Genomic DNA, 24,498 nt, shown 5'->3' with positions numbered 1-24,498 from the left:
GCACCAGGTTATTCATTTTTGGAGCTTAGTGTGGACCCACCATCACCACTTTCTGATGGAGTGCAGGCTCCACGTGGTTTATTCTGCACAAATATGGCCAGTGAACCCCTCACAGATCCATGCTGCTAAAAAGAGAGCCCTCATGGATTTCACAGCCACACTAACTGCTCCCCCTTGATTGCTGGGTATGCAGCTTGGAGCACTCTGGTCCCACCAGCACGAGTAAGTGCTGGCAGGAAACATCAGAGCTGGAGTGTGTGGAAATGGAGACAGCAAAGCAGCACGACTGCCACAGAGAAGCAGAAGGGAAGCTGCAGGGAAAAACCACCCAAAACTCGTCCTGTGCAAAGAGCTCTGGGGCATCTGCTGAGCCCAGCTGGGCTAGTGGCACAAGAGCCCAGGCTGGGCACATGTCTAACATCAAGCAGAGCCAAAATGCCCAACACAAGCAGCTCAACTGCCTACCAACCTTGGCCTTTGTTAATAAAACAGAGATACTCTTGTGTTTAAACAGCCACACTTTGGGGCTAAGAGGCACAGATCTCCTGCTATCATCCCACTTCTGCTGTACATACTGTAAGCCCCTGTTTGTGCCTGAAGACTCTTCCAGCCTGGACATGAAGGGGAACAAGCTCTTCTACTCACTTGAGCTGGTACCTACCAGCCTTAGGTCTATTACATCCTGAAGCATGAACCGAATCCTTGAAGATGTCTTCCTCTCTTTCACAATCTTCTCCATCTGATTAAAATACTGGTCCATGCGAGGCTACACAAGAGAAACATCACCATCAACAACGTGTTTTGGAAGGAAATGAACATAATCCCTCAGGTGGGGAGACAGAAGGAAAAGGGGCACAGGCCTGTGGGCACCTCCTCGCCTCAGCACATGCTTCCTCTGCAGTTTTAATGACTCAGATCACCTACACCCTCTGCTTGTACATGACTAACTTGCCATTCATTAAAAAATAAAAATCAACGTGTTTTTTTCTTCAGCTGAGCTGATCTGCTGGCTGACTGCCACTGAAAAGGGGAGTCCTGCTCTGCCTCTGAGCTCCTCCTCTTCACATTGCTCTGTGTGTGTTCACCTCAGCTCAAGAAAAAGTGGCTCAGGAAACTAAACTGGCACAACACTAACGCTGCACACATCATTCTGATGCTCTGCCTCCCTGAACTGTCTCAGCTGGGGTCAGGCAAGAGAAGTGGGGGCAGAAGTGCTGCTCCCCTCAGCAAGAAGCTGTTCAATGAGCTTAGCTGAGGTCCCACAAGCTTCTTTTCAACCAAAAAGTCACTATGTGATGCAAATGAAACCAGTTTGTACGAAGACATGAAAGGGCATCATTAGAGAAGCCTCCATGAGGTCTAAACTTGACTCATCTGGCTCCAAAAAGCCTTTTTTTCCCCCAAATGGGGGATCTGGCTGTTTTAAACAAAGAACTTCAGGACAGTTTTACAAAAACATTTCCCACTCCCTTCACTAAAATCTAGTCAAACTCTTGAACAAACAAGAAAAACCCTATTAAAATTTGGTTCTGGCCTTGCCTTGGAAAATTTCAGCTCTGAGAGCAAATGTTTCCAAAGTTAGGAATGACAGGGAAAATATTTGAAATGGACTTTGTCCAGGAGCTTTAATTGTAACTCTCACTAACACTTCAGCTTCAATAAAAACACATCATAAAACGTCTACCCCATTAATAGAAAATAAATAGAGGATTCTCAAGCAATCTGGACAGAAATAACAAGCCCTACAGACAGGACCTGGGCAGCTTCTCCCCGGGGGTAACACGACATCGCTGCGGTGCCGCGGCTCACCCCTACGTGGGGTTTTATGGTGTTTCCTCACTCGCAAAGCCCCAAACAGCATCCAGGACCCATCCAGCATGACCTCAGCTACTGCTCAGGAGCCAGACCCTGTTTTGCTCCCAAAGCACGTGGGGGAATTTAGTCCCTGCTCCAGCCCTTCCGGACCCGCAGCAGTAACGCACGTGCTGCCGCGTTACCAGCGTGGGGTGTTTAGCCCGGGGGATTTTGTGGTAAACTGGGCTGGTTTGGGCAATACTCTGCAAAACCGTTTGGGCAAGTGTTTCCCAAAAGAATCAGGATTGATCCGCCACGATCCCTGCAATCCAGGGAACTCCCTTCCCGAGGCAGCTGAAAACAATTAGCTCAGTTTGTTTCCAGAGCCGGGTCCGACTGCTTTCTGGCAAACCCCCGAGCTCTCTTTCATCCCAAGCTTGGCTTTTGTGAAGCAGAAGCAGCTCGTCCGTGCCAGGAGGAGCTCATGGGGTGTGTAAGGCTCCGTGCTATGCACACATTCGCTGCAGAATCGAGAGGAGGATGCTGGAGCACTGCAGCTACAAAACAGCTGCTTCATTCCAGCCTAGCTGGAGACAGCGATGACACCAAACAAATGCATCCACCAAGGGTCAGGTAGGGGTTCAGGCCAGTTAATGAGGGTTTTTTTAGATTTAACCCAAACAATATATTTAGGGTTGGATTTCGGAGGTAACAGAAACCTCCAACAGTAAAGAAACAACTCCAAATATTAACATTTTGGGAAGCATAAGATCAGAGGTACGTTCTATTGGGAAAATGTAAATGTTGAGCATTTCTAGGCTGTGTGTTTGGATGAAATGTTTAGAAACAACTAACAACTGGAGAACACTGCTGAAAACGATACAGACTGTGAGAAAGGGGCAGAGAGGAGGGAGCGAGGCCAGGCCATGATGACACATCCACAGCAGAGCAGATGATTTCCTCATGGCGCCCAGAAAATTCCTGAAGAAATAATAAATCCCTGAGTAAAACCACCCCACACCCATTTTTCCATCCCTGCCCCGAAGGCCTCATCTCTCTCTTCTGGTCCTGCCCTACCTTTGCTTTCTCAAAGTCCAGGTCCTTGCCAATGGTCGTTAGCAGGCGGCAAAGGCACTCGAGGGACTCCTCATCGTGGTTTTTCAGCAGCTTTACCACGCAGTCGTGCATGATGGCCTCCGTCAGCATTTTGAGTTTGAAGAGCTCGCCAATGAATTTTATATTCCCAATGGATCTCCGTCGGGCTTTGTCCTTGGCCTCTTCCAGCTCATCGTGGAGCCGCGTCTTCTCCTCTGGCTGCAGAACAGAAAAACAGTTCTAAAAAGCCATGTCCACAGAGCACAGGGCTCTTCAAAAAGATCCAGTTTTATGTTTATAGTTCCTGTTGTCCCTGTTTACTCTTTTTCTCTGACAAACCAAAGGCAGGCTGGTATAAACTCACTAGTCAGGGCAAACACTTTTTATTATACTCAGCCACAGTGACAGAAGAAAACTCTCCACTCCAAAGTTCCCCGGACTCGACTGCTGTCTTCAAAAGGGATCACTTTCAGAGGGAGCTCTGAGAATTTATGGGGAAAAACACCACTTACAGTGGTAGCAGCTTCAAGCTCTTTCTGCTTCTTTTCAAAGACGTCGTCGTCAGCCTTGTCCTTTTCAAACTCCTTCTGGCAGCGATTTAACAGCAGCTTGCGGAAGTTTACTGTGCTCCCAGGCTTGTCAGCCATGGGCACCTTCAGCTGTGGGAGAAGGGAGGAGAACATCAGCAGCAATACAGCTGAACTCCACAAACGAGTGAGTTCCCCTACAAACCACCCGTGACATTTTACCACGCGCCTCATATTCGGCGGTGGAAGTCTGCAAGGCTACGAGGGCTCAGCAGCACGGCACGACTTCCAGCAGAGTTTTACATTTCAGAGGTAAAGTCACACTCAAAACTTGGCTGACACCCCCTCTGCCTGGAGACAGCTCATGCTGCCATTCACAGGATCCTTTCAAAAGCTTAAAAACTGCTTCACAACTCTTGTTCTGGGCTGAAGGCTCTGGAGCCCTGCTCCTTCGCCGTGTGTCAGGAAGGGCTGGGGCAAGAAGGGGGTTATATTGGTCTCAAATTTGCCCAAACCCTGGCTCAGCACCTTGGGCTCCCTTTTGAAAGGAGGCAGAAACGGGACTTTGCCAAGGTGCCTCATGGTATCTTGTGAGCAGGATCCACCACATCTCTCCAAGCAGAGCCCTCTGCCTGCAGGCACAGCCAGCGAGCGCGGAAAAAGAACTTAGTCATGTAAATTACTTTTGTTTACGCTCAGAAACTAACATTCAACTCTTGCCATGTTTCTGTTACTGCCAGTCAGTGCATGGGGACAAGGTGTAGAGCATTCAGCCATGCAGGAGACTTTCCCACTTGACTTTGGTGGCTCTTACCGTGACGAGACACCGGCACATGTTGGCGTACGCCACCGAGAAGCTCGGTTCATCGATGGCCTTCTCGAAGACCAGGTCAATGACTCCTTTCAGCCTCTCCTCCGTGTCTACCGTCAGGTCTGTCACTTGCTTCATGAGCTGGTTGAACATCTGGGGTGTCAGCTTGTTCAAGATGCTTCGTACCTTGCGGAACAGCTCCTACAGGACAGGAAAACTGTGAGTTTAAGCCCAAATTCAACAGGCGCCTTTCAGGAATGAGCGAGGATGCAACTCAGAGGTGAAGAATATGTCCTATAGGAACTTCCAGGAAGTTGAGTTACACACAGACACACATCTGTGCACTGTCTGGCTCCAGTCCTAACTCAGCTATCAGCTACTGAAGACCCAGGCTGCAGGGCAGGGTTTCTGGAAACCCTCAAGTGCCTTTTCAAGTGTGACAGAGGCACAAAGCCCTTGCTGTCACCCAACTGAAATATTCTTGATATCAATTTAGCCACGAGATATAAATTAATAGGGAGTGGCCTCCTTCTCCCTCAACCAGAGGTGATCAATTTCTCCTGTATTTACTTCAAAGCACTTTTTGTTTCCCTATCCAGGATGGGAACTAAATCAACAACGCTGCCATCAGCCCTGAGAACAGAATTCCAGTGTCCTTCAAGAGTATCCCAACTTCGCCCACAAAACACAAGTCTGACCACCAGGAAAATACCTCCCCCAGAGTGGCTGCTCCACAGAGGACAGGAGGGGCAGAAAGACCCAGAGAAAGCTTCAGGGGCAGCATTGTGGGGCTGGACAGGACAAACTGAGGGGATTTTACGGAGGGACCACAGTCTTGCTGAGGTTCAGGGCAGAAATGTAGTCTAAAAGGGGATGAAAAGCAAGTTCTGTGCTGGAAGTTTGAGGCTGTTTGCTTTAGAGTGGAGACAGAAATATTCTAGTAAAATAGCAATAGAAAAACAATCCTGGAAGAGAGGTAGTAGGTTGTCTGGTGTTCCCTATTTAGACTGGCTTAGTTTACAGGATTGCCATTTGAACTGCAGGTCAAGAACAAACACATGCAAAATAAATAACCAAGGCAGGGGAAAGCTGTGACTCCAACAGGAATTCATCACCCTTTTGACCACCTTGCATAAGAGCAAAGGCAGATTTCCACCCTCCTCCTGCTCGTGACTGCTGCCCTGTGGAGTGCTCACTCCTGCTCACCTGGGTTTTGACATTTTCTGGGTCCTCTGTTTGGTTCTCCCTCTTCAGGCTTGGCTTCCAGGCATTCTCTGCCTTCTTCAGGTGGACATCCTCCTTCACACACACAGTGATGATCTTCCTGGGCTCTCTCCTCTGGCCTGGCTGTGATCTCCTCGGTCCAACATTCAACAACTAGGACAAAAACATTCCTTGTTATATCCCTTTTTAAACTCCCACCTCAATAACATGCTCCAGGGCACACGCCAACACCACCAACCAGCAACTCCTCCTAGGACTGTGAGGATGCCTCTGAGCCAACACCCTGGGTTGGTCAGAGGGAATGTGAAGACACCAAACACTTCTCTCTTGGGCAGCTCTTCCCAAAACAGATATGGGATGACCACTGCCTACACACATTGGCGACGCTCCGGACGCTGCAGAACTGAACCTGAGTGACCAAACCAGCCTTTTGAAAGCCAGAAACTGTGTAACTGAGACATCACAGCAGAGGCCTGTTTAAAGATTAAATAAATCCTCACAGGTGTATTTCAAACACACCATCCCAAGCAATTAGATCAATTAGCAGCTTTGCCAAAAAGGTGAAGTTTCGCTGGAGATTGCTTCAAAGAGAGGCATTTGGGGACAGGAATTTTATAAATCACACTGAATGGAGCTTCAGTGCAGCTCAATCACTGCAGAAAATGGCTCTTAACAGATGTGGGTGAAACTCTTCGTGCTTCCACAGAAGGAAGGGAAATACTTTGAAATAGCAACAAGCGTCTCCCTGCAGTCCTGTACAACATGATGCCCCTCCTGGTTAAATCAGGTAGGAAAACTGCTGAAACCAGGGAGTTTTTCATCTCCTGTACCAGTGTCAGGGCACAAGACACCCCCAAACTCCCTCTTCATCATCTGGGAGCTTCTGATTAAGGACTAAAGGTATCAGATGTTGTCGGGAGGTTATTCTTCCCCTGCACTCTTTTGTATTTCTGAACTCATTTATTAGAAACGTCCAAGCTCAATGTAAAAATTAGCACAGCAACAAAGCTCCACCATCAAGCCCTGTTACTTTCCCCAGCAGTGATTAATCTCTTCAGTGGGCAGTAGGCAACCTCCATGTGAAAGATGGGTCATTCAAAGCATTCCTTTGTTCAGCAAAGGGATTCAATGAGCATCAGAGCCAAAACCATCTCTGTTATTCAAACAGCTTCACTGACTGCAGAAGGAAAGTGCTCTTAGCTGGTGCCTCATGTCCTAGCTCAGCCCCAAGCCTGGTTTTGCACGATTAAAATCCAAAATCCTCCTTAAAGGCAGGAGTTGTATCCGTGATTTGAATGGCTTGGGTTTGATGATGTCACCGTGTGCCACTGATGAAGGCAAACAATCACCAGCACCACTGGAGTTCTCCTGTGGGCTTCTTGTGTGAGAGAACAGCAACAGAAGAAGGTGCTGTCCAAGGACAACCACCTCAGGCCACGAGGTGCTGAGGTGTCCTGCTGGCACGTGCAGAAATAACCCATCAGAGCAGTCAAACGCTTCTGGGTGCAAGCCATAACTGCCACCCAACCCTGCCAGCCCATGCCTCCCAAAAAACCAACCGTGGAACGAGGCACTGAGAACGAGGAGCCTTTGGGTGCTTGACACCTTCCTGAAAGAGCTCTTGATCCCTCCCCCTCTGACGTCTCTCCGCTCGCACCCAGAGCCCTCCACCAACACCCCTATGACACAGCAGATCCTGCTTCACAGCCCTGTCTTGAGACACCCACCACTGGTTTTATGCATTTTCAGAGAATTTTGCTGCCCAGGTTCTAACCACGCTGCAAACACATGGCCAGGGGCAGAAGAAACTTCCCTCCAGCTGGAAAACCAGACACCAATGCAACAGAAACCCAGCGGGTTTCAGCCCCGCGCACCAGACCTCCCCACACACCTCCTTGGTAACCAGAGCCAGGCTGGCAGCGTGCCCTGAAAATCAAAACCTTCGGGCTCATTTCCCCCAGGAAGAGGGGAAAAGCCAACAAGAATTAACCTGCAGCCACCCCGTCTCCTCTGGGCTGAAGGGCCTCCCAACAGCAGAGCGACGGAGTCACGGCGCTTCCTCGGGTACGGGTCCACACAAAGCCAAGGGCTGGCTCTTAGAGCCAACCCAGAATAAGCAGTCACCCTGAAGGACCCAACTGTTTCCCTGGCAAAATGGATGGGTGCCAGGAGCACTCGTGCACCTCCTGAATATCAGTGTGAATATCCGACTGCTTGTGAGACCAGACCTTACAGTGCTTTAACAGAACAAAGGCTTTATGGCTGTATTTCTTCTAATATCAGTGAATAAACTTGGTTCACGTGGTTTGATTAGGTCTTAAAAGGAGTGAGTAGAACGTGTAATAAAATAATAGACAGATCTAGCTTTTAATAGAAAAAATATGGGATTTTCTTTGGTTCTGAATTAACTAAGTGGGAAGTTAAAGAGGTGCCTGAGCTCGTGCCCAGCCTCCTTTTTGTAACCCAGACCAAGGCAAAAAGAATGGTTCTGTAGCACCTGTGATGACAGCTTGCACTGAAACACCTTCCACCAAAGGCACGGAGAAGGACCTGCCAGATGCTGCCACCTTAATCTGAATTACCTGTCACCAGGATGAAGAGGGGAGAAAAATAAAGGAAAGCAGAAAGGAACAGGGATCAGCCTCCTGCAGAGGAGCCCAAAACCCACAGCACCTCAGTGCCAGCTGCTGCTCCTCCTCACGGCTCGCTGCCGCTCGCAGGACACGCATCATGGTAACGTCTTAAAAAGCACCCAAGGAGTTACAAGAACCACCTCTCCCTCTACAACAGGCTTCCAACGCAGAGGGTGGAATTGAGGGTCGGTGCTAGAAGTGATTCTGCCTTCCAGGGAAGCACAAGAACAGAGGCAACTCAAGTTTCCACCCCCTCAGGAAGGAGAACCGAGCCACACCCCACCTCGGCGCGCGGGGACGGACGGGTCCTCTCCAGCCCTGCTCCCCCCCATCTACCCCCACGGCTCCGTTAGGAAGCGCAGGATTTGCATGCAGGGTTTTGTTCCTGCGTAGCTCCACCCCTCGTGCTGGTGGTTAGTTCTCAAACCAGTCAGACGACACGTTTAAGCGAAAAGAAGGACACGAAAAGACAAAAGCCAAGGGTGCGACAAACCAAAAGGCCGAAAGCCTGTTAGCGCTGGGCTGCTCGGCGTTATCTGGAGGGCGAGGACCAGGCAGGGGCTCGGATGGTTTATGGGCATGGCCTGTGCAGGGGTGGGGTGACCGAGCGGGCGGGCAGCGCGGGCGCAGGCTTCTGCCATGCTCTACAAGGAGAGAGCGTCTGGTTTTGCCCGGGGCTGAAACCCCTTCTGCTCCCCTAACCGCCGGCGTCGCTCGAACCACGTCGCCTTCCGACCCTCCTGGAGAAGAGGAGCTGCAAAGGAAGGCTCTGCTCTGGGAGGCGCAGATGGGAGATGTATGTTATGTGCTGAATGCTCCAAATGAACGGGGTAAGCGGGACTTACCTTTTCTCCCCCTTTCCACAGGTCTGCAAAGTGCAGACCCCTCGCGGGTCCCGCTCAGGCCAACGTCCCAGCATGCCCTCAGCTGGTGATGTCCCACCCACCACTGAAGACTGCCTAGAGGGGTACAATGCAAGTCTTGTTTCGTTTTTGCTTTGTTGGTTTGGGTTTTATTTTTTTTTATTTTTATTTTTTTTTATTTTTTTTTAAAAACACTGTTGCACCTTTTTGTAAAGTTTTCTGCCAGTCATTCTTTATCAACGGTGGGGCGTTGGGGAAAAAGACAACTCTACAAAAAGGTGCAAAGACTCGGGGGGAGAGGGAGGGATGTGGCTTACCCCTATCGGCAGGTTCCTCAGTGGTGGGTGAGGCGAGACCAAGAGAGGGCATGCTGGGGACCCGCACCGAGCCAGGGAGGGCAATCCAGGGTTGCTCTGCACTTTGCAGGCCTGTGGAAAGACAAAGAGTGACAGGGACGTTACCAAGGCGCCAACAGTGCTGAGGTTTCAGGGCTGGTGGAGTCTGAGAGAAACGGAGGCACTGGAGCTGCTCCAAGGCATGGCCATGGACCCCAGAACTGAGGCACCGGCCACAGAAATGCTCACAAACCCCAAATATCACATCAAGTCAAAATCGACGGGTCTGAGGCTGAGCCCCCCCCACATCTGCACACTTGGAAGTCGAGGGTATTCAGTGAACTCTTCTGGAACCAGCAGTTTTGAAGGATAAATGACAGCAGTGTTGTTAGAGGCATCTAGATGGATGGATGGACAGAAGGATGGACGGAGAGATGGACGGAGAGAGGGATGGATGGATGAGAAATCAATGACTGCACCTAATGGAGGCAGCCTCCATCCTCCAGCTGTAGCTGACTGGGCAGCACTATGCCAGGGGCACCTGCACCCCAAGAAAAAGAGATGGCAAGAGAAGGAAAAATCTAGAGAGGGATTTCAGAGTTTGGGCAAAGCCAGACACGGGGAAAAGAAGGGAAGGTGAACAAAAAGCAGAGAAGGCAAGAAAACAAGGAATGAAGTGACGGAAGCAAAGCAAGACGTGGAAGCACTGAAAAAGGGAGAACGTCTGTGTGTGCTGTGTATACTCCTGGGATTTTTTGGGCAGTATTTGCTCTGTTGGCACACTTTATAAAGCCAGCTCCTGTGAGGACACGCGCCGACGCCGGGGTGTTGTAGGAGAAACGTGCGACTGCCAGGTCCTCGCCGTGGAAACGTGTTTCCACAGCTCTCACGTGGGGAAGAGGGGAAGGAGATCAAATCCATTTAAGACCAATACGTACCAGTTAAAAACATCCGCACTGTTTTTCTAATTTGCCTACGTTTTGGCAGCCAAGCAAACATCACCCTTGCATTCATCCTGACTATCTGAAGAGGCCCAAAAGCGTGAGGATGGACTTCACTGGTGTTAAGGCCACTTTTTAAATTAGCAAGTTGGGGTAAACTCACACTTCCAGATACGTTTCTTCCACCGGGGGCTTGCCTCCCAAAATCAGCGAAGGCCGGTGTGAAGTCTGGTCCTCGAGGCAGTATCCGAGGGTCCAGAGTTCGCAGGGGCAGTTTCGGCTGGTTGACCTGCAGAACACACAAACAGGACCTGGTCAGTGGGTGCTGCACCACCAACGTTCACTCAGGTCTACAGACAATCTTTGCTAAACCATAATAGTCATGTTTCATATCCAAATTAATGCTTTAACAAAGCCTGTGAGTTTTCACTCTGTGATTCTGTGAGTTTTATGCATCCATGCTGAGACTAAAAATACACGTTTAATTTAAAATACATCTTCTCCAAGTGCCTACTGAGGAAACAGGTCGAGTTCTGAAACATTTCAAGGCTGACTATGACTTCTGGAGGATAAAATTGTGGAGACATGAGCCCATCTTTCACAAAACAAATGTGATAGTCTTGGTTCTGGATCACAAAACTGCTGCCTTCCCTCAAACAAACATCTTTTGTGTTAAGAAGACAGACGGCCAACCGAGCACAGGAAGCTTGAAAGCAGACAGAGCAGTGAGAAGCAATCAGGGAAAACCAGTAGGTGGATGAAATAATTTTGGGAACAAAGCTGCATTTTACAATTTGTCTGGGTATTTCAGAATGGAAACATTACTGCACGTGAGGTCACTTATACCCTGCGCTGAGCTTGACTCTTCAAAACAAGTCTGTAGTGGTTACCTCAAAATCAATGAACTGCACAGTTCTAACCAAGAGAACAAGGTCTTGGTGTCAGCACTTCAGAAATAACAAGTATTTCAATAAGTGCAGACATACAGCAGGGAAAATCACAGCTGTAATGAGGCTGGAGAGAAATCACCCAGCTTCTCCATAGTCAAGGTTTTAAAGATCTTTTAATAGATCAGCTCATAAACAGTCACCCAACTGTTTCAGACCAAAAAAACCCCATTTGTTCGAATGCTTGCCTATGCTTTTAAGCGTAGAACTGATCTAATGGAAGGCTCTGCCTCTCTCCCTTCCATTGTGCTTTGCTTATATCCTCAGCTCTTCACAGCAGTATAATTTTAAAATTTAATAACAAGCCACTATAACTTAATCCAGATAGACAGTGAGAAACTCTTCTGTTTCTAAATCAGCTGGGCACATTGGTTAGGCACCAACACCTCCCTCTGAGGAGTCTGGTAATGTGACATCAGCCAAATATTTCCCCTTCCCAACAAAAATCTGCCTCGAAACAGCCCAGGAGCCAAGCAAGATTTGGACTAGAACACCTGCACGTACCTGTTTGATCGGCTCTCCTCTCACCTTGTCGAGAACCACATCGCTTATGGGAGGCAGCCCCTCTGGCTTCTGGATGCAGGCTGGCATGAACTGGAAATCCAGCAAGAACTCCCTGTCGTACTGCTTCTTCCCCTCCGGGTCCAGGGGCTTCCACTGCTCTGTAAGGAGAGGAGGGGCCCGAGATTCAGAGGTGACAAAACCCTCCCCTCGCCGAGACGTGCTCCCGCTAAAGCCGAAGGGAAGAGACGGCTGCAGCTGCACTTTATTCCTTCTGAAGGCAGTGAGGAGAGGAATACAGGTTGTGTAAAAGGAACACGAACGATGGGGAGTCTCCAAGCCAACCCCAGCAGCAGCCACACACCGACCCCATCACCAATTCCAGTTCTCACCCATGTCATCTCGTGTTAACTCTGACCTCAGCTCTCGTGCCATACGAGGCAACGGGGATGAGTCACGGTGGCTGCTGAAAATGGAAAAGCTGAAGCAGCTGGTTTTGTGTAAAAGGGAGCTGAGGAGAGGAGAGCCTGGCACAGAACAAAAAGATCCTCTGGAACTGGAAACACACCGAGTCTTTAACCACCCGTGCTGGAGATAACGGTGCAGACCAAAAGAAAACACAACCACAGGCAGTGCTCTAAGAACTACAGTTTTTCACCCATTTTTTTCCAGAGGACATTGAGGGTGTAGAGGACTTTGCCTGATGCAAATCATAATATAAACCTCCAGCCATTTCAGCACAAGGAGAGTCAGCATCTGGTAGCCTAGAGAGAGGATTTGCTTTGCCAGCCGCAGTTTGTTTGAAGTTAGGACAGCAAACATAGGCTTGCTCAGCACCCATGCTGGCTAGTCAGGCCTCTGAGTGGGTGGCACAATTGTATGTGAAGGAAAGTGTCTGTATGAGATGCCACCTTTGTATTTCAGGTTTGTTGTTAAGGTTTTCTATTATTTATTTCAGTCCCTGATCACTGGCTTTAGGTCTCTGGGTTCTCACCATCCTCATCCCTGAAATAAAATCCCAGGAATTTATTTCAAGTGACAAGTTTTAATAACTGGGGATGAATATATACAACAGTAATTACAATTTTTAGCTCTTTGTGCAGGTTTCTTCCTAGAGGGCTTTGGGATAAAGGGGTGCAGAATGTGACTTGGCTGCTTAGCTGTGGCCCAGCCTGAATTCCCAACCAGCTGCCTACACACAGTGCCACACCACCCTCCATTTATCATGGAAAACCACTGACAGCAACAGAACCCAGTTTATATGTACAGCTCCTTCTCTTGGGAAGTCCTTAACAAGCTGTTTAAATGTGAAAAGCAGCTGGGCAGCATCACAGGCAGGTTTTCTGGATCCCCAGTGAGGGGAGAGACTGGGATCAAACACACAACCCCCCCCGCTACGGTCGACCAAAAGGCAAAAACCCTGAGTTTAGAAAGAGCAGAGCTGAACTCAAGGATTACTGCACCAAGCAGCCAAGGTCAGCTTTGCAGGAGACAAATCCAACACGTGTGGCTTTCCCAGGGAAGGATCCAGCCCCTCCAGCAGAGTGAACAGGCACCCAGCTCGGCTGGGATCGCTCGGAGAGACGGCTGATGAATTATGGATTCACTTGGAGATGTGCTTCACTAATGAGCTGGTAAAGCTATTGTAAGTGTGTGGTAAACTATCAGGAGGGCTCTGCATTTTCTCCTAATGATACCACGGTACTAAATTAATAAAATAAAGCAACTTTGTCTTTGCCAGCCTGGAGTAAGCACCATAGTGTAATCACTTCACAGTGGTGCTCCTTCCCCATCCCATGTCCAAGCTCTCACAGCCCTTCCTTATTTTGTTTTAGACTCTTTAATTTCTGAGCTCTTAAGAAAATGACTAATTTATTTTGAGGGACCTTCACCTGAGCAAGGAATTGCTTAAAAATTGGTAGCAACTGAGAATTAAGTCGGTCTCAAGGTCTCTCTTAATGAGGTGAATTAATAGAGGTTCAGGGCTACAAATTAAGTATTTCAATAAATAATAAACCCACTCCTTAGGCAGACCATATCCAGTGCTAACCAGCAATGACAGGGCTGCATCCTGGGAGCCCACACTTGAATTATCTTTATCAAAAGGACCTTTATCAAAAGAACTGCATGCTCACAGTTTAACAGCAGAGCCTGGACTGAAAACCACAAACTGTTTCTTTTCTTTTCCTTCCTCTTCTAGAAATCTGAAAATCTATGCAACTGTTTAGTCAGGAAATTAAACCTATATAAACTATACATTGTATATAAAAACACACACTCCTATTTAGGACCTAATCAGAACTTTCCAATCTCTTATTGAAGAGGTATGTCTGCATATATGGAATTTCCTGGATCATTCCCAGCTGTCTCTCCCAGAGGAACCAATTCACCACCACTTCCCCTGTGCTGCAGCCAATATCCACCCGTGCAATAAATCCAAGGATTCTGGGATTTTCTCTTCTCTTCACTACCAGCAGCAAGAGAAACAACTTTCCTCTCGTGCTCCCCCAGGAGGTGTCCCTGAGGCTGCTGGTTAGTGGGTGCTGTTGGTTAGAGCTGTGCCCAGCTCCAGCCCCACTGGAAACTCCCTTCGTCCGTGGGGAGGACACACGGGGCCTTGGCAGCCTTTAAAGGAGGGAGGCAGAAACCCCAGCGAGCACTCCAGTCTGGCACAGGATTTACCTGGTTTATACTGGTAGACGGGCCCCTCGCTGGAGCTCTCTGTGAAGCCTGAGTTTGCATCAGTTCCTTCTCCCTCCGAGACGCTCTCGGCGCCGTTCCGCACAGGTTCCGCCTCCTGCTCTCCGTTCTCCTCCACAGGTTTCGCTTTCTGAACCTCAGTGGGGTCTCTCTCCACTTGGAACCCATGGCTCATTTTCTCCTGCTCGGATTCAAGTACTGTGTCACCTGAAAGTTCCTCCTCTGCTTTAGGCTGGAGCACAGATGGAAGCACGGAGGTTACGTTAAAAACGCCCTGCCAAAACTGGAGGCACACGAAGCAGCTTTTCATTTAGTCATGCAGCGTTTTTGCACGTAGCATCTTAAGCAGCCCCCTGGCACAAGACCCAGAGCAGCTGGGTGATTTATCAGTTCCCTCCCAGAGATCACCCACTGATAATTAACAGTGCAACCAGAAAGACCCTGCATCGCCCCCGAGATCCCCAGGAGTTCCTGGGGTGTGTGTGTGTGTGTGTGTGTGAAGCCCTAGAGCATGACAGCCACGAGCAATCCCAGCCTGGAATGACAACCTCGCTGTTCTCCTCTCCTGCAGCCACCTTAAAGAGGATCCTGCCTCTCAATGGGTGCTGCTAACTGGAGCAGATCCCAGCCAAGGAAGTAATGTGACAAGCAGCCACAATTTCAGCATCTTGGTTTCAGGAAGAAGCGTTACTGGTATCCCTGGCTGTTAATTTTAGAGCTCTCCAAGGACACAGCCTTCTTCTGCATTCAGACAGAGGAGGCGTTAGGAACGTGCTTCTCCTGGGAGAAAACCCAACACATCCAAGCATTAAACAAAGAAAAGACTGAATGGAGGATGCTCCGGGAGAGACTCTCCATCCTTTCGCCTCCCCACCTGAGGGCACCGCCTCCTAAAATGCTTTTTGCAGATTTTTTCAAGGAGATACTCTGAAAAATTAGCACTGGTGAGGACGCAGAGAGCCCCAGGAGACACGACTCCTCCCCTGAATGATGAAGAAAGCGTGTGGAGCACAAACTTGCTGGCGCAGCCCAGCAACATCCTTTGCTCGCTGGCTTGGAAACCAGTGCAGGGATGCTTCTAATTTCCTTGGATTACCCAATCAGCAGCTTTTCTGCCACACACAGACCAGCTGTTGCAGTGGGATACGTTGCACGTGAGCATTTTAAGCCTTTATTCCCCTAGAAACAGAGGGGAAAGTTCTTATATCTCACTGCTAAGGCATAAAGGAGCCTGTCTGCTGTGTCGTGGAGAACCACAAACACTGGCTTACAAAGGATGAAGCACTATCCACCAGACTCAAGATCTATTCTACAACCACAGGCTTCTAGAGTGGGTATTTGTGGTAAGGGAAAGTTGTGGAGGAATTAGCAGAGGATTAATAAAGAAAAATTTAGGGTAAAGCAGTGATGCTCCCCTGCATCGCATCTGGTCGACATCAGGTGTTATATATATGCACAGGGCAGTCTGAATTCTTGTATTTTTAATCTCTTACCCTACTGTGATCTATTCCTACCCCAGTTTTACCCAGGGTATTAAAAAAGGAGGTTCCTCCTGCATTATCCCTACGAGAATGGCAGTAAGGGATATTCCCATTATTCATATAATGACTGCCGAGGTCGTTTTGCCTGAAAACGTCAGAGTTTTCCTCTCCCAGTTTCTGCATCAGATGGTTTCAGGAAAATGAACCTTCAGCCATGTCACTATGACACCATCCTGCACCAGAACCTGAGAAATGTCACCGTGGTGACCAGGGACACAAATGGGGCAGTGCTAAGGGATTTAAACCCATTTTTATCTCCTCCTTCACTGGAGGGACAGCAGTTACACGTCACTGAGTGCTGGGAGTTGTCAAACTTGGCAAGAAGGAGGGAACTTGAAGAGCTTCAACAGGGAACAGACTAAAATTCTGGAAAATATCACAGTTCCCCTCCCAAAAACATGTTTAACAGGTTGCCCAGAGAGATGGTCGCTGCCCCATCCCTGGAACCACCCCAGGGGAGGTTGGATGTGGCTCTGAGCACCCTGCTCTAGCTGCAGATGTCCCTGCTCCCTGCAGGGGAACTTAGATGACCTTCAAAGGTCCCTTCCCACCCAACCCAGCCTGTGATTCTACAAAAAAAAAGTCTGCCCTGGATCCTTGTGAGACAACTGGGAAGAAACATGTTGCAAAGACAGTTTAACAGGAGCAACATCATCACTGAATTTGGACAAAGCAAGACTGTGGTCCCCTCTTACCTCTGTTTCTGCCTCTATCCCCTCCTCAGTGGCTTGGGTCCGCTCTTTTGGTTTCTTCCACGTCTTTGGTGCAGTTACAGCTGTTTGGGCTGCAATACAAGTGTACATTTATTACAACACTAAATGACAGGGAGCAGATCTGGCTGTGGGTGACACCCTTCCCTCTCGTGCTGCTTTTACATAGGAGAAAGAGAAGCACTTGCAGCCTTGCAGAGGACTCAGCTTGACAGAACCCCTTTTTGCCTCCATGCAGCAATGACACAATCATCAGTGTGACATTAAAACATGGGAATTGTTTTACAGGTTGCTCATTTAAGCTCTAAATGGTACTTGTGATAGCAAGGAGTTTATTACCAACAGTAGAAGGATCACGCTGGGCAAAAGAAAACCTTCACAAGCTGGATATTTTGGAAAGATCAAGTGTTGGCTCAGAGTGGAGGCTGTTCTCAACATATTCTTCTCAAGAGCTGTTAGAAGAATTAACCAGCATCTGGACTGTAACCATAAACAGGCTGAAAATTCCAGTATTTCATCCAAAAGGACAACTTCAGTCTTGCAGCACTACTGCCTCTCTTGAGCTGATGTATAATTTAATTCAAAAGCAGGTTAACAATTCCATCATTCCTTAATTCCCCTGGCTGAAGAAAACACTATGTAACATTTTTAAGATCAGCAGTGATTTACTCCAATCACTTCCTCCCCCCAAAGAAGGTTAAAAGGAACCACACAATATATTAAGAGGAAACAAAACCATTAATGAAATCTGCTCATGATCTGTTGCAAGTGTTACCAGCTTAAATTCTGATACTAGGCACACATGAGTATTTACCACAGGGTGTAAACAGGATTGATTTCATTACTGACAGTTACTGCAAACACATTTCCAGCTCCAGCTTTCAGTTTCTAGCAGATACTCCAGAAAAACCACAGTAGGCACTTATTTTATCACAATAAAATACAATTTTGAAAGGCTCTTCAATGAAAAAAGTGTGATAATGGCTTATTTTGTTCCTATGGGCAAAGAGGAAACTGGGTTGGTTATGTTTCCACTGCCCCAAAAGCAACATAGGAGCCTCAGTGGCTTCTTCAGTGTTTCCCTGTTTGGAGGGCTGAGACATGGCAGGCAGTGGAACTCACAACAGGCAGTGGAACTCACAACAGACTGGCCTCAACCCAAAGAGCAACACGAGAAAAGATTTTTATCTTTGTGCTAATCACCACAAAAGCAAAAGTTAACAGTAATAAAAAGAAGTCTAATTCAAGTATTCACAGAATCAGAGACTGGGTTGGGTTGGAAGGGATCTTAAAGATCACCTCATTCCAATCCCCTGCCATGGGCAGGGACACCTCCCACTCGAGCCAGTTGCCCAAAGCCCCATCCAAGCTGGTCTTCAACACCTCCAGGGATGGAGCATCCACAGCATCTCCAGGCAACCTGTGCCAGGGTCTCACCACCCTCACAGTGAAGAACTTCCTAATTTCTAATCTAAATCTCCCCTCTGCCAGTTTGAAGCCATCACACCTCATCCTATCACTCCAACCCCTTTTACAAAGCCCCTCCCCAGCTTCCTTGCAAGCCCCCTTTAAGTAATCAAAAGCCACATGAAGGTCTCCCCAGAGCCTTTTCTTCTCCAAGCTAACAACCCCAACTCTCTCAGCCTCCCAGCAGAAGGGTTCCAAGCCCTTGTGACCTCCTCTGAAGGTGCTCCAACAGGTCCAGGTCCTCGTGGTGTTGGGGGCTCCAGAGCTGGATGCAGCACTCCAGGTGGGGTCTCACCAGAGCAGAGCAGAGAGGAAGAATCATTGTTGTTCCCAGAGCTGTCAGCTCATGGAGGAGCTGGAGAAATCAACCTGGTGTCCTGAACCCTGAGTCCTGCACACCCCATCCATCACAGCACCTGCAGAGGAGCTTTAGGAGCAGGGCAGAGCCCCAGCAGTGACCCTGAATTTCCTGGGGCTCAGAGGAGACTGGAGAAACAGCCAAGGAGCTGGGGATTGCAGAACAGCTTCACCTTATGCAACGGGGATGAGCTTTCACCCTGCTACAGCAGGGCCCCGTGTCCTCCTACCAGCTGCCGAGTAGTTCTCACCACCTTGGGGTGAAACTGGGGCTGGGCAAGGACCAGGTGGCCATGCAGGTAGTAACTCCAGTGATTTAGCAAAGCATGGACCTCAGCGAGGCCCCACAGTTCCACCCACCACAAAACCTGCTGAGATGTAGTGAAAATTTCACAAGTGTATTGCCAGCTGTATTACAGCTGGACATCAAGCCCCACAGACGTGACACGATGCCTTCCACTTTGGTAACATCACTTCCACACTTTTACAGGGATTTCATCAAGGAGGGGGTCCCATCTGAGCAGTAATGAGCTAGATATTGTCATAGCCAAGTAACTCAAAGGATTAACCCCAAAGTTCTTAATTTATTTCACTCCACTCAAGCTCAAACTATGCTACAGAAAACACCCACGGTGTAAAGCAACATTTCATTAAACACGTAGAAATGAACTCAAAGTCGTGGATCTGGGGTTGGCCAAGCTTCAGGGTGCTTCCTCCCCCAGCAGTCAGGATGTTAACATTTTCCCTTCTCCACAATCCATCTTTTTCACCTTTTTTTTTGGCACAAGCAAGCCCCAGAAAGGCTGTGATGCTGCTGAGCCTCCCGAACGAGTCTCGCAGCTTCTGCCTCGATCCAGCCGTGCAGATTCTTGTCCTGCTCTGGGGTTCCTCACAGGAGGATGCTTGGCCAGATGCTGGGCTGGACACTTGCCCTTTGTGCCCTGCCAGGGCAGCAGCTCTGGCTGTGGGTCTGCAGCCTGTAACTCCACGCTAACACCCGCTGCATTTCCGAGCTGTGCCGGCGAGGTCTCCAGAGACGTTGCTCAATTTTTCCCCTCTTAAAATAGCAGACATCAGATTTACTTTTTTTTTTCTGTCAAGTTCTCATTTTTGCTCCAGGAACTGACTCAATAGGAGAATTTATGCTAATGTATGCCTAGAACATTGAAGTGAGTTTAGGTGCTAAACCCAAAATCCAACCAGGACGACGGTGCTACCTGGAAATGGAGTTTCAGCTGTGAGGCACAATGTGAGCCACAAAGCACCCAAAAGGTAACGTGTCTGGTTTGGCTCCTGGCAAGGGACATCTCTGGACACTTCTGGTCTTCCTCTCCATTTCCTTGTCCCCTCAAGTTAAGCATTTTGCATGCACACCAGTAGTTCAAAATGCTGCTGAAATAGATGTTCATTTTTGCCTGCACTCACACACTTCCAGAGCATTGTTTTCAGCCCACTTCAATGTGTTAGGTGGTAGCTTCTTCCCACTGGAGAAGGGACACCAGCAGACCCAGTGTCCTGCTGCCCAGCCAACACCAGGAGCTCTCTGCCTATTGCTGCTTACAAAAAGAAGTGAGGTAACAGCAGTGACAATGATCTAGAGCAGAGCTGGCAAGAGCAACAAATCCTTATTTCCAGACTATGGTGGAGATCAGCACTGCTGATACCATCAGACTGGGGAAATCAGCTCAGCAGAGCCTACCCCACCTCAGCCCATTTCTCCAGCCACATCATGTCCTTCAGTGGAACATCTTTCTGCAGGAGACACTCACCCCAGCAAGCCCACGGCCCACCAAGGGAGACTGAGAAGGCAGCCTCCTCTCTGATGTGGGTGCCAACTGCTAAGCATAAATTAATACCAGCTCTTACACTTTTTATTTCGTAGCCAATGTGCCAAAGCAAAGACTCACCATTGCCTTCCAGCTCATGGGAAAGAGAACATATTCCAGCGAGCTCTGGCAGCCTATCAAGAAAACTGTGACACCTGATTTATGTTTCCGGCTCTCCAGCTCTGGGTGCTGGAGGTATTGCTCCAAGATATTTCCAGTGACTGCCCCAAGTTGCTTGTTACAGCCTCCACAGCTAAGAAACACACGGCCTCACAGTCAGCTGGGCTACTTTATATTGAAAAACATCTCATAAATTAGCTCTGCAAGAAACAGCCTTTTGAATTCAACACGTATTCAAGCTCTTTTGGCTTCCTACGTTCCTCAGAGTTCTGCCTGGGACAGACATCAGTCTCCTATTTTCTTCTTTGCTTCTTGTAACAGCCATGACAGAAAGATTACATCAAAGGCAGGCATTCAGAGCATGTCCTAAAGGCTTCCAGCTTCTGGTAGCACCTTCTTCTTTAGAAATTCCACTCCACCAACCAAATTTTTTTCTGTTCTGTTCCATGAGCAATCCTGGTCCCTCACCATAGCTGCCAAAGCTACTAGAGAAAAACCAGAATTTAATAACAAAAATAATGGCATGTCCTTGATGACTTTTAACTGGAGCAATGTTTTAGTGAGAGTCAAGTTCCTCTCTTGATAATATCTGTATTTTTTTCCACGTAATGAAGATGAGTAGGAATTAATTACTTCCAAAGCCATGTGCTCCTGCCTTTTGCAGTAACAGCTCTGCCCACCCTGAAAACCTCAAGACAATCCTTCCTGGGCAGGCAGGAATGAGATCTGCTGCCTGCACACTTGCAACAGGGTGAACAAGTCTCCTCTAACCCCTCATTTTGGTGAATGCTCAGAACTGAATCACAGCAGGAAGAAACCATATGCCCAGGTACAACATGCTGCTTGCAGGATAAAGAAGATGACAGTTCTTAGCTGTTTAATGCTCTGAAACCCACCAAATCTCCTCCATTTCTTTGGGGATTGCAAGCAGAAGCACTGATGAGCAGGCTATGGATGAACTGGCTACTATCAGACATCATGAGGGAACCACCAACATCACTGTCACCATAGAGGCTAAGGCACCAAGAGTAGATAGAATGTGTAACTACAGTGTTAAATAGAAAGGAAACCCAAACATGGTCCAATTTCTGCAAAATATGAATACAACACAGGTCCTCCTGCAGACATCTTCTGACCTAATGCCAGTGGGACACAAAGAGCAGAGGTTCTGCTGGATCCCCAAAGGGTCAGCTCTGCTCAGCTCCTGTCACTTCCTGCAAGCACTGGAAAATTCCTTTTCTTGAGCTGTAAAAAAGAGCTGCTGGAAAATAAAGATGTTTAAGGGAAAGCCTCTGTGGTCTGAATGTCCTTGTGTCTCCCTCTCTCTCCAAAGCTTGATGGAGCAAAACTAAAAGTCTTGTTTCTCTGACTGTCAGGTAGAAAGTGTGTTCTGCAAAGCACTCGAGGAACAAGCAAGTAATTTTCTCATCCCTGAAAAGCTGTGGCTTTCATCCCAAAATACAGGCTACACCTGCAAGTCTCAGCAGGACTGCCCCACCACCTCAGGGAAGAGCTGGATTAACCCCCACATTTTTAGGCAGGTCAGAGTAAAACTATGAAAAGGACACCCATGAGTAAGTGCTGCAGCAATCAGATTATCCTTACAGGTCTTGGGTCCGAGTAGTCTCCCAGTCAAATCAAATCAGCTCCCATTAAAGGGAATAAAATGACATGATTTGTGGCCACTTCTGCTCAGAAGCCCAAAGAAATATCAAAAGTCACCGAGCTCATGCTCACCAAGCACGGGAGCACTGAGCTCCCAATTTCTATCCCATTGCCAGAGATCACTAAAAATAAACCCCCCAGTCTTGGCCTTTAGTCCAAGAATAAAAACCAAACAATACTACAGCCCCTTCTCCTTGTTCCTGAAGTTCTGTACCATTATTTTCCAGCCTATGGCAGAGCCATGCAGTCCCTCCCTCTGCCTAGATGGACCCCAGAATTAGCAGTCATCTCCAGACTGTGTTATTCAAATCTCTTCCTCTCACCAAGGAAGAATTGGAAAATTCTTACTCAAAAAAATAAAAAAGATGGGCAGAGAAATGCATCATTAAAGAAAGGGTAGAGCACAAAAAACCAGCTTAGAGAGCATCTTGCTTTCCTTGAAGTACTGAGCTTTTAACAGCAGAGTTTCAAGTGATTTTTTATGTGATTTGAGAAATATTTGTTGCTCTGTTGCCAAAGCCAATGCATTGGCTAACATGGGCTGTTGAGCTTAATGACATCAGAGCATCAAAATTAATCTTCTGCATAATTAAAAGCCCAAAACTTTGTAAGCAATTTTTTTTTTTAAGCTACAGGTCATTACAAAGCAAGGAATAACATTGTGAGCTGCACCCTGGCTGTGTAAAACCTTCTTTACACAAAGAGTCCTATTTCTCTACTTTGTATGGAAATTAATTTGTGTTATGAAGTAGCTCAGACTGAAAGAACAACAAGTGCCAGAGCATTGAAATGACCCGAGCAAAATAAAAATAGAAAAAGATTAACAGGGAAAAAAAAACCCCAAACTGTGACTGGTACAGTGAAGGGATCTTTCTGATCTTCCCTAGGTATTGGATTTTATTTAAGATCCAGCATATTGACCCACAGCAGCATTACACAATTATGGAACAAGGCCAGTCTCAGCTTTTCATTTCATTTAATCCACAGCAGAGTGTAGCCCTAGATGCTACTGATGCCACTGCACATCTCCTGCCTGCTTAGGAAAGAATAAACTCAATAACCCCCTATTTTATATGTTACTTTTTTGAAAAACCAAACCAATAAATCCCAGCCTACTGTTCCTCCTTTGTTTCTTGCCCAAACTTCCCCAAACTCAAAGGATATACTTAAACAAACACGCTCAGCTCCACAGCTCTGGAAGGACTGCAAAACAGGGTGTCAGAGATGTGACACATTGAAATGCTCTAACACTGCCAGGCATGCACAATAGCCACCATTATACTCCCCCCAGCAGCTAAATACAAGGAATTGATTGATTTAACTTCTTCGCCACAGTTTCATTTCCAGGAAGACCTGAAAAAAAGCACTTTCTACAAAAAACACAGCAAAAGAAACCCAAAAAATCAGTGGTCTATATTAATTCCTTAAATGCTAAGCCAGCGACGTGATAGGATGCTGAAACCAAAGGCAGAGAACAACGCTCAGAGGAATTGCCTGGATTTGAAAAGGTAGCTACAGGAATGTCAATTTTTAGTCATTTGCAACAAATTCTTACACGTCCTGCTCTAAAGCACCTTGATTTCTGAAAATCCCAGGAGTGAGAACAGCTGAGCTGAGCCAGGTGATGGGGGAATTTTGCTCCCGTGCTACTTTTGCAGAGCAAAACCAGACACACTGTTAAGTAAGGCTGGGCAGACTGAGGTGTGGGTGTCTGGGAAGAGCTTCAAGGGTCAGGTTGATTTACCCACATTTGGTAACTCTGTGACACAATTTTACCACTGGAAAACCCCCCACCCCACCCATTTCCAAAAGCTGCTGGCTCAGAAGGTTCAAGGTCTGGATGTTAGTTGGGGTTTAGGTGCAGGCTGATAAATCCAGAGCAACACGTCCTCAAATCTATGATCCAAGAAAGAACCCTGTTACCAGCACGTGAGATCACTGCCCTGGGTGAACCCAGCCAGCCCTGGGACATGCATCCCAGTGGGCCACCTCTTTAATCAACAATTATGAGTATTTTTTTGTCCCTGCAAACAAAGATGAGCGTTTTGCAGTCACAATAATGGTCATACAGCACAATCAGGTCGGTTTCTGGCAGATAAAAATTGAAACATCTGATGGAAGAACCACCCTAAAGACCCTTTATCCTCCAGTTTACTGCACGTGACCATGGTGCCCAGCACTTACCTGGGCCAGGACTCTTGCTCGAGTTCAAACTCTGAGCCTCTGTGCTCTCCTCCAGTTGCCCATCCGCTTCCGCCTCTTCCTTCTTTTCAGTATCCTTTACCTCTTCGCTAAGAGTAGTTCTTGTGCCCTCCTCTCCTTCCAAATCCCCCTGGACAACAGGGAGGGCACTAGGAGATGGAAGAGGAGGTGGAGAAGGAGTCGTAGTGGTAACAGCAGCAGCAGGAACCGAAATGGGAGGCGAGGGCGGCGGCGGGGTG

General features: G+C 47.9%; 1 protein-coding gene across 1 annotated transcript in view; it reads right to left on the bottom strand.

The window, feature by feature from the left end:
* EIF4G3 (eukaryotic translation initiation factor 4 gamma, 3) overlaps positions 1 to 24,408 on the bottom strand; it is a gene marked incomplete at its 5' end in the record, with an annotated part of 43,160 nt that extends 18,752 nt beyond the window's left edge. Inside the window, 11 exons of the mRNA XM_008942636.1 lie at positions 662 to 766; positions 2,872 to 3,108; positions 3,402 to 3,548; positions 4,231 to 4,428; positions 5,434 to 5,604; positions 9,265 to 9,375; positions 10,387 to 10,512; positions 11,699 to 11,832; positions 14,354 to 14,603; positions 16,608 to 16,696; positions 24,242 to 24,408. Coding sequence (XP_008940884.1) covers positions 662 to 766; positions 2,872 to 3,108; positions 3,402 to 3,548; positions 4,231 to 4,428; positions 5,434 to 5,604; positions 9,265 to 9,375; positions 10,387 to 10,512; positions 11,699 to 11,832; positions 14,354 to 14,603; positions 16,608 to 16,696; positions 24,242 to 24,408 — 1,735 coding nt within the window. The remainder of the gene's footprint in view (positions 1 to 661; positions 767 to 2,871; positions 3,109 to 3,401; positions 3,549 to 4,230; positions 4,429 to 5,433; positions 5,605 to 9,264; positions 9,376 to 10,386; positions 10,513 to 11,698; positions 11,833 to 14,353; positions 14,604 to 16,607; positions 16,697 to 24,241) is intronic.
* Positions 24,409 to 24,498: the final 90 nt, after the last annotated feature.

The sequence above is a fragment of the Merops nubicus genome, unplaced genomic scaffold (assembly GCF_000691845.1).
Source record: "Merops nubicus isolate BGI_N331 unplaced genomic scaffold, ASM69184v1 scaffold16886, whole genome shotgun sequence".
In the NCBI taxonomy this organism is placed as follows: domain Eukaryota; kingdom Metazoa; phylum Chordata; class Aves; order Coraciiformes; family Meropidae; genus Merops; species Merops nubicus.
This window is presented reverse-complemented; position numbering and strand designations above follow the sequence as displayed.